The sequence below is a fragment of the Hydra vulgaris genome, chromosome 11 (genome assembly GCF_038396675.1).
Source record: "Hydra vulgaris chromosome 11, alternate assembly HydraT2T_AEP".
NCBI classification, from domain to species: Eukaryota; Metazoa; Cnidaria; class Hydrozoa; order Anthoathecata; family Hydridae; genus Hydra; species Hydra vulgaris.
In genome coordinates this window covers 45,077,120-45,092,521 of record NC_088930.1, presented here as the reverse complement: position 1 = coordinate 45,092,521, position 15,402 = coordinate 45,077,120, and the positions used below count along the sequence as shown (strand labels likewise).

The 15,402-nt window shown below is 24.4% G+C and overlaps 1 protein-coding gene across 1 annotated transcript in view; it reads right to left on the bottom strand.

The window, feature by feature from the left end:
• The window catches only part of LOC100199563 (tuftelin-interacting protein 11), a 69,035-nt gene that overhangs the window by 23,544 nt on the left and 30,089 nt on the right, over positions 1–15,402 (bottom strand). The window contains exons 7-16 of the mRNA XM_065808959.1: positions 13,405–13,488; positions 12,982–13,029; positions 12,839–12,895; positions 12,623–12,716; positions 12,397–12,502; positions 11,346–11,468; positions 10,991–11,093; positions 8,134–8,312; positions 7,909–7,971; positions 1,772–1,889 (exon numbers count right to left, since the gene is read on the bottom strand). Of these exons, the coding sequence (XP_065665031.1) occupies positions 1,772–1,889; positions 7,909–7,971; positions 8,134–8,312; positions 10,991–11,093; positions 11,346–11,468; positions 12,397–12,502; positions 12,623–12,716; positions 12,839–12,895; positions 12,982–13,029; positions 13,405–13,488 (975 nt within the window). The remainder of the gene's footprint in view (positions 1–1,771; positions 1,890–7,908; positions 7,972–8,133; positions 8,313–10,990; positions 11,094–11,345; positions 11,469–12,396; positions 12,503–12,622; positions 12,717–12,838; positions 12,896–12,981; positions 13,030–13,404; positions 13,489–15,402) is intronic.

Below are 15,402 nucleotides of genomic sequence, written 5' to 3'. Positions count from 1 at the left end.
TCTAAAAACATTTTGATTCTTTTGCAAAAGTTTTTTCACTTTGATATTTGTTTTGTTTCTTTATTTCAAATGTAAAAAATTAACAATGTATTTGGAGGATTTTTGATTTTTTTTCTCATTTTAAATTAAATCCAAAATTTTAGATAGATACTAATATTTATTGAAACATTGATTATAGTTTAAAGATTCTCATTCAAAATGTATTAAAATTTTTACAGTTTTTTTCAAAAGCAGTTTAAGTAAAAAAATTGATTTTGTTGTATTTTGGTTGCTGTGTTTTATTATTACAGCATTATGTTTTATCATCTTTAACTCTAATTACATAAAATGAAGTAACATCTATATCTTGTTTTAATAACTTCTTCAAAGTTTTAACAAAAGTTTAGCTTCATTTGTAATACTTAAGTTTTACTTTTCTTTCTTTTTGGAAACTAAAAAAGTCTTAAAAAAAGTTATACTAACAATATTATTTAAAAATTCACTTTTTTTATTACAATATTTCTTCTTTTTCTTCTTCTTCTTCTTAGTAAGTTATAATTGAAGTTTTTTAAAGTAGAACTTTTTAAACCCAAAAATTAAAATAAAGTGAATAAAGTGAAAAAGACAATAAAAGAATTTTTAGTATTTTTGAATCTGGTCTTAATAAAACTTTTTTTTTTAAATAATTATTTTGTTGTTTTTTTATTTAACTTATATCATTAAAGTTGTTTAAATTACTTTTAAAATATTAAAAAACTGCCTTGGTGATTATATACTTATATAGTTTACATGGAAATTATTTATGCAATTCTAGCTAATAAAATTTTCTTATAAAAAAAAGACAGTTAGCATATTTTAATATAATACACCATTTGCCTTTACACTTTCATATGCGCCATTAATGTACACGAGGTTCAAATTGGTCAGAATGTCATTTCTATTACATCTTTTTTTTAAGTCTCCAGTATAGTCCTAATAGTTTGAAGTCACCATCATTACCTATACTCCTATTACGAATTGATTATTTGGTTATATTTAATGTTTGAAGTCATGATCATTATCTATGCTCCTATTATGAATTGACTATTTGGTTATATTTAATGTTTGAAGCCATGATCATTACCTTTGCCTCTATTATAAGTTGATTATTTGGTTATATTTGATGTTTGAAGTCATAATCGTTTCAAATGCTCCTATTATAGAGTTGATTATTTAGTTATATTTGATGAATCTTTTGGCTGAATTAAGCATCACCATAGCCATTATTGTAACACCATCAGATGTCATTTCTACAAACAACACTGAACATTTATCCCAAACTTTTCTCTTTGAGTTCTGCTGGATCTAATATGACATAGATTCAGAGAACATTCTTATGTACTATCTAGATCTTATTTATTTTCTGTGTCTATAAACTACATATGTACAACTATTTGTGATGGTCTTAAGCTTACAATAAGTAAAGTACAAGCGATTCACTTAAGTTTAACTTATTGTAAGCTTAAGACAATCTTTCATATATCATAAGACCAAATTTCATGGATTTATTAGCTTAACCACGTATAATTAAAATGGAAGTTTAAGTAATTAAAATGTTTTAAAACTAGACCTTTTTTCTTTATACATTAATGTGTAGTAATTTATAAATATAATACATGAAAATAAATATAATACATGAAAATAAATATAATACATGAAAATAAATATAATACATGAAAAAAATCAAAATCAATGATTAAAAGAGTATGATCAAATTAAAAACATAACTTAAAACAAAAAAATTGTTTTATACTTGTAACTTTGGCAATATTAGTTGATCTAATATGTTTGCAACTACCCAGTCTGGAATAAGTTGTACCCAAGCTTCTAATACAGAAATTAAAGGATCAGGATTTTTAGCTTGCCAAATTCTGTTTTTGAAAAAATAAAAAACAATAATAAAAAATAAAAACACAAACATTAGAAATAAAGAAAAAATTAAATTCTAAATTTTTAATAGTTAAATTCAATGAGTCCAAAAACAGCTTTAAATTATTTAACACAAAAAATTTATATTTATTATATCATATGTATGGGCAAGCATTAAAAAAAAAAATAATAATAATATTAAATTAAAATTATAATTTAAAACAAAAAGGTTTTTATTAACATTTAATGATTTGATTTTTTATTAAACTTTTTAATTTTTAAAAATTCTTTTTAATTCTCTTTAAATTCTATTTACAGATATAATTATAATTCACTCTAAACTATTATGGTTATAAAAGTAAAACATGAGCGCTGGCAACATACTAAACAAAGATGCCTTATGTGGGTGATTGCATAGCTATCAACCATTACAAAAATATCCTATATACTTTAAATACATAAACATCATGTGTATATCAATCAATATTATCTTAGTGCGTTGCTACAACATCACTTGCAAAACAAGCGCAACTTTTAATGGAAGATGGCAAGTTGTCGTGATGATGATGATGGAAGATGTCTGAGAAAAGGATCATGACTTCAAACATTAAATTACAAGAAATTACTGAAATATATTACTGGAACAAATTACTGAAAAATATTACTGGAATAAATTTCTGGAACATAATACTGAAACAAATTTTTGAAACAACTACTGAAATAAAGTTTACATTAATCAATCATTCAAAGCAAAATCATAGCTGACACTGCTCCTAGATAGGGGGTTTAGGTTGAAGATGAAGGTTTTTTGATGGATCTTTTCTTCACAGAAGTATCAGGTGGGTTTAGTAGATTGTTGCTAAACAAAAATTAAAATCGGAGCTGTTTCTAAATTGAGAATATGATGATTTTTTTAATTTTTAATAGTGAAAGTATTTTTACTGTCATAACCTTGTTGTCTTTGGTGCTGCAGATAGCTTAAATAGAACCTATGGAGCAGAAGTAATCTTATAATTTAAAATTATAATGACAATGTATAAATGTAGGGCTGGCAGAACAGGCAGAGCTTTGGGGCTTCAGCCCCCTCACTTTTTAAAATATAAAGGGCTTTGGTATTACAGCTCCCCCTCCCCTGCCCATCAACCTTTAAGTTTGTTATTTCAAAATGTTTAATCTTGATAGTAGCGAATGACGCCAAATCAACAAAAAACCACTACAAAATTAATATTATTTTAAAATAATAACAGTTATATGTTAACAGCTGTGTTACCTTTTAATAACATTTTATCCTATAAGGTTAACAAAATATTGAAGCGATTAAAATTAGTTTAATAGAATGTGAAAATTTTTTTTAGCACCCTCCCTCCTTATAATTTCCTTCCACCATCCCTGTATTAATGTATTATTTTTTAACAATTTTTTAATTAAATTTTGATATCAAATTTAATATCCCAAGAAAAAAATATTTTTTACAAATTTAAATCCAAACAATAGCTACAAATATTTTTAATAGTTTAAAAAGATACTATTATAATTGTCTCAAAACTTCTCATACTTCCAACATAAATTTAAAAAAATAGGAAAAAAAGAGATTAAAAAGACATTTATGAGGAAATTATAGTAGTTTATATATACAAGTTCTTCATCTTAACCAACTGGTATCCAATTCATAACCTTTATACTCTCATTGAGCTGTATGTTTCAGCCCTTCTTAGTTTTATTCCATGAGAAAGATTACTTTCCGAGACATTAAACCTCTTGATAGTCTTATTAATGTTTTTGTGAACAGCTTTTAAGGTTTGTTCTGATGCCAGACCAAGAGACATCTGATGGTGGTCCAAATAACCATTCGAGTGATATTTAATGATATGGTACTTCCATCCAAGTGACATACTGATGTTAAACCTCTCTTCAACATAATTATTTGTATAGTCCATGGAGTCGATGGAAGCTCTAATTTTGTAACCATATGACCAGGTTTGGACAGGAATGGCATGCGATCGCACACTGTAACTGACCACGCTTATAAAATTTTTCTTTTCAATTTGACCATGGCGGTTTTGACGTTTTAACAATTTAAATGCTATAAAAAAATTGTTACGTTTCATTCCTGTTACTTTTAATCATTGATATTTCCTAAAGTTTTTATTTTACGCAAAGGTTTTAAATGAAATAAAAAAGTAATTATAATGATTGTTCAAAATAAATGTATTTTGTGTATATTAACAAATAATGTCATATCTAAATTTTTTTATGTAGGCATATTTTTTTTACAATAAATTAAATTTAATAATTTGTTTAAAACTATTTTCCCGTGTCTTTTAAAAATTTTTTGAATGATAATTTTTAAATTACTTTAAATTATGAATAAGTTAAATTAATCTTATGCTGCAATGGAATGATTTAACTGCTTTATTTTTTTGTTTCTATTTTTACAAAGAATTGTTCAAAATTTTTTTTTTAACTTAACTAATCAGAGTATAAAATGATTAAAAATTACTATTTTAAATAGACTGCAGTATTTTTTTAACAACTTTTTTTTTGTGCAACTTACAGGAAAAAACAAATGTTTACACAATTTAAAAATAATATACATAACACTTTTTAGTAATATAAATAAATTTTTTTCATTTATTAAACAATCATTAGAAGTAATTTGTAAAAGCATTTTGCATAACTTTAACAAAATGTTTCAAACAATGATATGTATTTAGACGCAATTAAAAACGTAGTTTTTTGAGTTTTATTTTAGTGCATATATATTTTCTTTTTCGCAAGGAATGGTTTTCTTTTTAAATTTTTCTTGTTTTAATTTTCTTTCTAGTTTAGCTAGCATTTCTTTTTTTAGCGCATTTCTAAAATGTTTGAAAATCATCTGAACTTCTAAACAGTTACGGTCAAGTTTTCAAAAATTAAAATCATTTGCATGGTCAGCAATAGCGCTCGGTTTAGATGCAATGATGTTCCACATGTTGATAGTTTAACTTTACCCTGTTTTTCATCCCCAATTGTTTTTAGAATTTTTGATGTTACCTGTTCAGATAATTGAAGATCTTTTGACATAATAATTTTTTCTAAGTTTTTAGCAGTTGATTTTCTATTCCAGGGGTGTCTAACACCTCTTTCTATATAGTAATGCCTCAATATGTGGAAAACAATCTCCACATATTGAGGCATTACTATAAGAACTTGAATTTGGACTACTTTTTTTTCCAGGGGAAAAATGGGGTCAATGTACTCCCTTATGTTCATCTCTATGTTACTTCTAGGGTTTCTTGCCAGACTACAGATTGGACATTGAGATAATTTAGACACCACTTGTATTCTGTCAAGCACTGAAATAGTAACTCTTCCTCTTTGCCAGGAGATTTCTGCACTTTTAACATTTTTTCCTTTTGCATTTAATAAACTAAAACCATTTTTACAAAAAGTGAAAGATTTAAAATGACAAAAAAAGACAAAAAAAAAAGATAAATGCCTCTTTCTTATATATTGTAGTTTTGCACTTCAGATACTTTGCAGTAGGAAAGGAGTTCACTTTAACATCAAAAACTTTATCTATGCTTCCTTACTAAATTATTTAAAGCAATTTGAGCTAGATTTTGAAGGGGTATATATTGTTTGTTCTTGTTGCAGCATCCAAAACAGATTATACCTTTGCACTCCTGATAATTTCTTTTTCAATTCATTTACTTTTTTTCAAACCTAATTTTTCCTGCTAAAATACGTGAACACACACTTTTCAAATTTAAAATATATATGTTTACATATATGTAAATATATATAACATATATAATTCTGAAAAATAAATGTGTTCTTGTTGTCAAGAACACATTTATTTTTCAGAACAACAAAGTTTCGGTACATAATTAGTAACCAATAAAAAAAACAAAAAAACATGAAATTTTAATTTAGGAGTGGGTACAATTTTAATCTTTGGCTACGGTTACATGAGTATGTCTTTCTGATATTTCTGCCAAAAAAAATCACAGGTACCTTCCCCTTCAACCTAAACCCTCTATCTGGGAGCAGTGCTGATAACAAAACAGCGGCAAAATTACTCAACTTTAATTTTCATTTCACCATAAATTTGCATTTACATTGCAAGTTACATTCAAATGTATAAAACAAATGTTGCATTATGCTACCACAAGGCTACCACATTAGGTTACCATTAGGTAAATTGAGATTCTTTACAAATGGTTTTTATTTTATGGGTGCCAAAAATATAATTTTTTTATAAAAGCAAAATAAAATCTCCAAAGATTCATTTGATTTCAAAGTATGTAAAAAAATTGTCAATGCACTTCATTCTTGATACACACTACCTAATTGGAGAATCATTAGAAAAGACTTAAAAGAAAAACAGAATTTAATTCCAAAACAGAAATAGATGGTAAAACTGCGGCTAAGTCAACATAAAGTAGAGGACTCAATAAGAGTGATGTCAATCATCAATATTGAAAGTAGTTTGTGTTTCTGTGTTAAACATTAAAGTCGATGTAAAAGCAATAAAAACTTTCACATATTAGTTAACAGTGATAGTTAGTAAATAACAAAATCTGTAAAACATAAACTTGGATGCACAGTAAATTACTTTGTAACTGACAATGCAGCTAATATGAAATTGTTGAATAAGTGCTGAAAAACAAATTCTGAAGAAGATTAATGTGTGTTAATGCAAATAGTTTATTATTTCTATCTAATGAAAAAGTAAATAAAACTTAGCTCATTTCCAATATTTTGGTTCTAATATTTCTGAAAATTTTCCAGATATAGAATTTAAGAAATTTTTACTAATAATATTAATGTAAAAAGTTAAATTGGCTTCATTCGATAGAATCTATTTGTATAGTGAATTTTTTTTATGAAATGTATCGTCAATAAAATGACAAAGCCTCTAAAAATTTAGGATTTTGCCATTATAAGGGCTATTAAAAGGTCACTAAATACACCAGCATCTAATGTAGCAATAGAAAGAATTATTCTAATTAAATTATTCAATTCAAATAGTTCAAACTTTACCATTCAAAATTGAGAAACAAGATTAGAGCGGTGTGTTGAGTTCCAGAAAAAAAAAGGTCTTCTACAACTCGTCGCTGTGATTTGACAAGGTTCTAACTGAAATATTTAAATTAGGAGAATTTAGAAGAAAATCTTTTAACTTTTTTTTTAATAGTTAACTAAAATTATTTATATTATTGTTTCTATATTTGTTTATGTATTCTTTTTTTGGTTGGTATAAAAATACATAAATAAAAAATAAATATATAAATATTTATATATAGACATTAAAAAAAAAAGAAAAAAAGATTTATTTGCTATTCTCCTAATATAAAAAAAATCACTTAGAACCTTGTCAAACCAACGCGACGAATTGGAAAAGTTCCTGTTATATGCAACTGGGAATGGTCCGGTAAATGGACTGTATAAAAGCTAGTTAACATCTGCGAAAAAGAGCATTAAATGATTATTTATTGACAAATACAGATGAATTAGAACAGTTCATTCAAACAGAATAGAATTTGTGTATTAACGCCTCACAATTGTGAAGAGAAATCTTCTTTGTAAAAATAATTTTCATGTAATTTACAAAAAAGTATTTTTCCATAGTACCTTTTGCCATAGTAACTTTAAGTTATTGAGAAAACTTTTGTTTTTTTGTACAAATACAGCATAAAAAAAAAAAGAAAAACAATTATGAAAACTATGAAAAATCATTTAAGTGAAGCATCTACTTCAAAAATTAGAATTTAAACCAAGAAAAAAAAGATTTGAGATTTTTCACAAATGCAAAAAAAAATATTTGATTATTTTTGACCCTACTTTATTTCATTTCAATATACTTTTTTATTTTTTATGAGTAAAAAATAAAAAAGTACAAAATATTAAAAAACAAAAATAGAATTGTATATTATTAGACTATTATTTATTATTGTTGTTTATTATTACTATTTTTAATGCTGTAAAAACTTCAAATAAAGAAATAAAAAAACTATTTTAAAAAACAACACAAATCACCCAATAGCAGTGCGAATATGTGGCATCCATATCTCCCAAATTATTCTTTCAAATGGGTTCATGCTGTACAAAAAGGTTTTTAATAAACATACAAAAGCAAAAATTAAAAGTATAAAAAAGCAACAAAAAAAAAGTAAAAAAATTAATATTTTATTTTATCAACAACAACAAAATCAAAAAAACTTGAAATGACAAAAATTTAATTTCATAAAATATTCCAAATACCTTCTATTTTCTTTTGTTTTTTCAAACTCTATATTTTTTTGTTCAGATTCAAGAACATTCTTCCACAGTTTGACATACTCGATACCATGTGTTGGTTCACTAAAAGGTTGCCAGGAGCTGAAATGGCGGGCTAGGAGTGGAAAACCCAAGGGAACTACTAGTTTATCCAAATTATATAACTAAAATTGAATAAAAAATGAACAAAGTTAGAAAAATTAGAATGAACTTTATATTTAGAAGCACTTGTAAATGAATAAAATATTGAAAAAACTAATATTACATTTAACTAATAATATGTTTTTACCCACAATTCTTTATTTGGTTAAATAAATTTCACCACATGAAGAATTGTGGGTAAAGTTCACAAGCTAAAGCTTGTCAAAAAAGTCTCCCCCTCAATGATTATTCAATAAAAAAGAATTTTTTTCTTCCATATTGAATTTGTATCAAATATTATATTTATAACAAGGAATTTATATTATTATTCTTAAAAAAAAAAAATTATCTATTAAATCAGAAAAAGTGCAAGTCAAAAAAGATCAACCCTTGACCACCCCTTGAAAATTTTGCTAATATAAAGTTAATAGTCAATTTGCCAGCCCTTTGCATTAATGACTGCAAGACATCTTTTAGGCATTAAATCTACTAATTTTTTAAATATTACGTGTCAAAATTTTTCCACTCCTTTATGAGAATTGTCTTTGATTGAGATAAACTGGATGGTTTTTGTTAAGCTACTTTGATTTTAAAAATGAATCCAATTGAATATTATGATTCCATAAATTTTCAATTGGATTGTTTTTTTTGAACAACTGAGTAGCTAAATTTTATGTTTTGAATCTCCATCCTGCTGAAAGATAAAATTACAAGAGATAAGCTACTCTGGTGTATAGTCACAGTTTTTGTTTTATAATATCAGAATAAACCTCTTTAGTCATTATTCTGTTGATGAATTTGCGTCTGACAACACCACTCTAAGCAAAGGAACCCTAAACCATCAATTATCCTATGATAAAAAGGAAAAAATAAGTTAGAAGTATATAGAATACTGCAACACTTTAATAAAGCTTAATGGCACCTCCTTCATGTAACTGGTATTGTACATTTATGATTCAAGTGTTCACCATTTTTTTCTCTATTTTGGTACTATATTATTAGAACTAAACAAACATATTTTTGTTTTATCTGACCATAAAACTCATTGCCATTGATCAAGAGTCCAAATACTCCTTAGCCCAAGTCAATCTTTTCCTTTGATTCTTTTTACTCAAGAAAGGTTTTATTAGGGCAACTCTACTGACAAAACCTTTATTTTTCATAGTTTTACTATGATCTGTTTGTAAATCTTTTGCTAGTTTTGGTGCAGATAGTCCTCAATCTTGTTCAACTTTCCAAGTTATTTCTCTATAAAAGTCTTAGCTGGACGTCATTTTCTTGGCAAATTTTTGATGGTACCCATTTTTTATATTTTCTGATGATATTTTCTACACTATTATGCTTAACATTTACTATTTTAGAAATAGTTTCATATCCTTTTCCGCCTTTATAGCGTAGGATCAATATTTTAATTAATTCCTGAATTTCATGTCTTTTCACCATGATTTTATTATCAAGAATCTATAAAAAAAACCTTTTTGTTAAAAAAATTGTTTGAATAACATTAATCAATCAAATTTGTTTGTTTACACGTTTTTTCCTGCAACTTTAATAACTCATACAACAGAAAAATTTAAAAATAAATTAAGGGATGATTTGATTTTTATTGAATTGATTCATTTGCTAAATCAAAAAAACATTTTTTGGATCTGATAATTGTCTCGAAACAATCCATATATGATTTTTCTGATTCAAAAAAAAAAAAATTTCCAAGTAATAAGGCACTAAAAAATACAAAATTTTTGTGACTCGTTGTTCAGTACAGTTGCATCTTGTTATTCAGTACAGTTACTGTAACTGTTCCTTCATGCTAAAATTATTCATTTAGTTTTTTTTCCTCTCTAAATACATCATTAATCTTTGCTTTGAAATTTTCTCCAATCTTCATGTTTTCCTAACTTTTTTTAAGTTTTTTTAATTTTCTGCCGACCATTTTGTTGTTCTTGTAGAGTCCAACTCTCTGAGGTGGATTTCGATCCTCTCTTTTTATAACTTGTTAACTTGTTAACCTGTTACTTTTTGAAAGATATCCTGTTGTTGCAGCCTTGTTGAAAGATAAACTGTTGCTTGCAGCCTTATTAATAGATATAGATATAGTGGTATACTCATCAAGGCTTATGTTGTATTTTAATTTTGAAGTTTATCCTTGATGCTGACAATCATTGTATTTCTCTTTTTATTATAATTAGCGTGAAAAAATTTCATTAAGTCACAGTGATTGCAGGATAATTTTTTTACACTGTTTGCATTCTGCCACTAATTTTTTAGCAAGCGTATTTTTGTGTTTTGCAGCGTATTACTCATATATATATATATATATATATATATATATATATATATATATATATATATATATATATATATATATATATATATATATATATATATATATATATATATATATATATATATATATATTATATATATATATATATATATATATATATATATATATATATATATATATATATATATATATATATATATATATATATATATCACCAATACTGTCAACATAGTTGAAAACAATAGTTGTTTGTTAATGTGTCTATTAAATCTACTGTTTCAATTACTTTTGCAATCAATAGAGTTATATTTTCATTTAAATGTATATTTTAAACTGTTTAAAAAACAAGTAACCTATTTAAAAAAAAAAAAAAAAATATATATATATATATATATATATATATATAAAACAAACTTTGTATTCTTCATAAAAATCATCTTTCAGTGTTTGAAAACAATGAACCAATCCTTCTACAGTTAAAGGTTCATCTTTATCAGGTTGAAAACCTGCTTTGCATCTAAACAAAAAGATTAAAAAAATATTTTTAAAGAATATAACTGCTTTTTCAAATGTAAAAGATGACTTTAAAAGGAAGTTCTATAAGCAACCTTCAAAATAGTTCAAAAGTTTTCAAAAAAAAATGTCCAAAAATTAACAAAATAATCAAAAGGGAAACATTTTTCGGGCTAAAATTTGGGGAAATTTGAGGATTTAAAATAATAATTATATTTAAAAAAGGATGTGAAACCAGTAAAACTATTCTAGTAACCTGTCAATGATTCTAAGAACATGTTCCAGATTATTTATTTCTATATCTTCATTTTGTACAACTTTATCTAAACGTTCCTTTTCATATGTTAAATTCACAACATTGTCTTTTTCAAATCGAAGTCTAAAAAACAAATTACTTTTGTTATTTTTTTAATGTAATTCAATATTTTAAGTTCTTCAAAATTTTTAATTTTTTAAAATGATTAATCTCATCATCCGATTTTAATGACCAAATATTTCATTTTTCGAAGCTATTAATGTTATCTTTTAAAAAAAAACATGGTAAAAAAATGTTACAAAATATCTGTAATTGTACAACAAATATCAATTCACCATAAAAAGCAATAATCAATGTCCAAAATAACCAAATTTGAAACACAATCCAAGAGTTTTATATATATTTTTTTCTACTTTTATTAAAGTACTTATAAAATTTGCAGTTAACTCTATTTAAGAAACAATTTTCTAATAAAAATGTTTGTCAATAATGCAAATAAGCAATTAAAGTTGAGAAAAATTCTGTAAAAATAGTCAAAACAAAATAATCCAGTTCTTTAGCTGACCTCATAAGTATTTCATTATCATAGATACAAGGTGTAATCCATGGTGATATAATACCAAAAAATATAAATACATGAACTAATGTATATGAATTACAATATATTGATACAATCAACATCTAAATAATTTTTGGATGATTTAAGTTGCAATACTAACAATTGTACAATGTTTTCTTTTCAACAAATATAAAAATTTTGTAAAATAAAATGTTTTTATAGGCTTGAAATATTACGATTAAAATTATTTCATTTGTATTGAAACTATCTGAATAGTAATACAAATAAATTTATAACAAACTTTCATGTAAGAAACTTTTAAAAATAAAATAAAATAGGATCTAATACAAATTATAATATACTTTGTATTTATGATTAAAATAATATATGATAGAAAATATGAAAGTAAAAGAAAAATGAATAATAAATAAAATCATTTACAAAAATTATTAAATATAAAACTACTATGGCAACATTGCATGTAGTACTCACTGTCTGTCAATCTGAATAATTTCAGATTCAGCAAGATCGACTAATAAATTTAAATTGTATAGGAGCTCAGGAATGTCAAAATCCTTGTAATCATCCCCAATGATACCTTGCATTAAAAATTATTAATAATATAAAGATAAAAAAATTGAAGTTTATTGGATACTTTATACTAATAAAAAAATTCAAAGTTTTTGACCGTATCAGAAAAGTTAAAACTCAAAAACACCTTTTTTTTCTCCTTCCCCAGGTTTTGCATGCTGATGGCCTATTGCATTATAACCTTGTAAAACTTTTGTTTCAGGTCCAGTCATATCAACAACCTAAAAACAAACAATAATTTAAATTGAATATTTAAATATTCAATTTAAATTATAACTTAGTCTCCAAGCTCAATTAAAACACTTTTTAATAAAAAGAATTTATTAGAAATAAAATAACTTACTTTAATGTTATTTCCATAGGAAAGTAATGGCGCCAGCTTTTGAGTGGCGCCACTTTTCTGAAAAAAATTTTAAAATATAATTCTAGTTTTCTAATTTTAAATTTTATACAGATAAAAATTATGGAGCTTTCAAGATAACATACCTTTACTTCCTCAGCTGTTTTGTAAACATACTTTGGCTTGCCTGATTCCTATTATAAAATAGAAGTTCTTAAATCAGATAAAAAATATTTTGGCAAAAAAATTTTAATTAGGAAAACATCAACAATAATTTTAATATAATTATAAATTAATCATAATTCCAAAAAAATTTTTTACAAACAAATGTTAGACATCAAAAGAAGTGTGGAATAGTGAAGTCCTTTGACATCCTAACCCTCTAAAGGGAACAAATACTATTCATTTATTCTATAAGGCAAAATGATTAGTGGTTTGGACATAGAGACCAAGCACTTACCTCTAGCCTTAAAATAGAGATAGATTGTGTTAGAAGTAAAAAGAAATTCGTTAAAAAACTCATCTTTTTAACTTTTTACTTTTACAATTTTTAATTAAATAAAAAGTACTTCTCCAGTTTTTTTCCACTGATGTAGTTTTTCTATTTCAGCTTTAATTTCTATTTCTTCAGTTTCTTCGCTGTCGTATACAGGCTAAAAATAAAATAGTTAAAAAAACTTCATTACACTTAAAATACTGAAATATATGTGTTATATAGTAAGCAAAAAATCAAAAAATATTTGTTTTAATTTTACAAATATACTTTACTTCTCATAGTTAAAAACACTTTCTTTTGTTATATATATATATATATATATATATATATATATATATATATATATATATATATATATATATATATATATATATATACAACTTATTATATATATATATATATATATATATATATATATCTATATATATATATATATATATATATATATATATATATATATATATATATATATATATATATATATATATATATATATAATTTTGGTGTTATTAAAAATAACACCAAAATTAACTTGGTCAATAATTAAACAAGTCCCCGCCTACAGCAATGTAACAAAAAAATGCTTGCTTTGCTTTCATGAAAAACTTCGCATAATATCATACAAAGGTACGCAAAAATTATTAAATAAAAAAACAGAAATTAATTCTAAGTGCCGTCACGAAAACAAGTTCTTGCTTGACAACCACGAGCCCAAAGATTAAAAAACCAAGCCACGCTTGCAAATAGTTATAGTTTTATAATTGTTTTTGAACGCCACGATGTTTATTAAGTATATTTTTTAACGAAAAAAACAATGTATTTTTTACCTGATGATTGCTAAACGCATGAAACTTTTAGTAGTAAAAATCATGTAGTTATTTTTATTTAATCTCGTCAAAAAATCAATTATATATATATATATATATATATATACATATATACGCATATATATATACATATATATATATATATATATATATATATATATATATATATATATATATATATATATATATATATATATATATATATATATATATATATATATATACATATACATATATATACATATATATACATATATATATATATATATGTATATATATATATATATATATATATATATATATATATATATATATATATATATATATTTATACATACATACACATATATTTACATATATATCTATTTATGCTTGCATATGAAGACCTCAGTGGAAAAACCGGCGTTGTCACATTTAAAAAGTATTGAGAAAGTATTTGTTGATCATTAATAAATGTCTTTATTTAAAGAAAAAAAAAAAATTTTTTGTATAAAAAATTACAAAATGTTTTGTTTTGAATAAATTTTAAATAAAATAATTATAATATAAAATTTTTTAAATTGCTTAGTTTCATTTGCTTTAAATAAAGACTTTTATTAATGATCAATAAATACTTTCTCAATACTTTTTAAATGTGACAACGCCAGTTTTTCCACTGAGGTCTTCATATATATTCATAAGAGTGTTAGTATTTTTGTATAACAAAAATATTAGTTTTCGTATAAGCAAAGCAGGAATTTTTTTGTAATGTTGTTGTATGTGGGGACACTTTTTATAATTGACTGTGTTAATCTGGATGTTATCTTGAGCTTATCTTTTGTATCTCATAAGTATATTGAGAGCACAGTTTCTAGTTTTTTTGTCTTTAATGACTGATTGCGGTTCACCAATTTAATTTTCTGCATGCCCTCTGTTGAACCAATGTATGTTTTGCCAGGTATGTTCGGAGAAGATGCATCACATTTGTAAATAAGGACTGTTCTTTTACAATTATCATAAATAATCTTGAAAATCCTACTACTAACTGCACACTTTCACACTATTTCTAAATGAACATAGTTGTCTACTTATTTCACTTTTATATTTTCTGCAATTTAGTGCAATCTGAATAAAAATTTTGAATTTTAGAAGTGTGCGCATCCTAACTGATGTCTACAATATATTGCATTATAGAGAGACTTGTGTTGAACTAGACTTTTATCATGTTACCTCTTTTTGACTTTTTTTGTACATAAAAAAAATTTA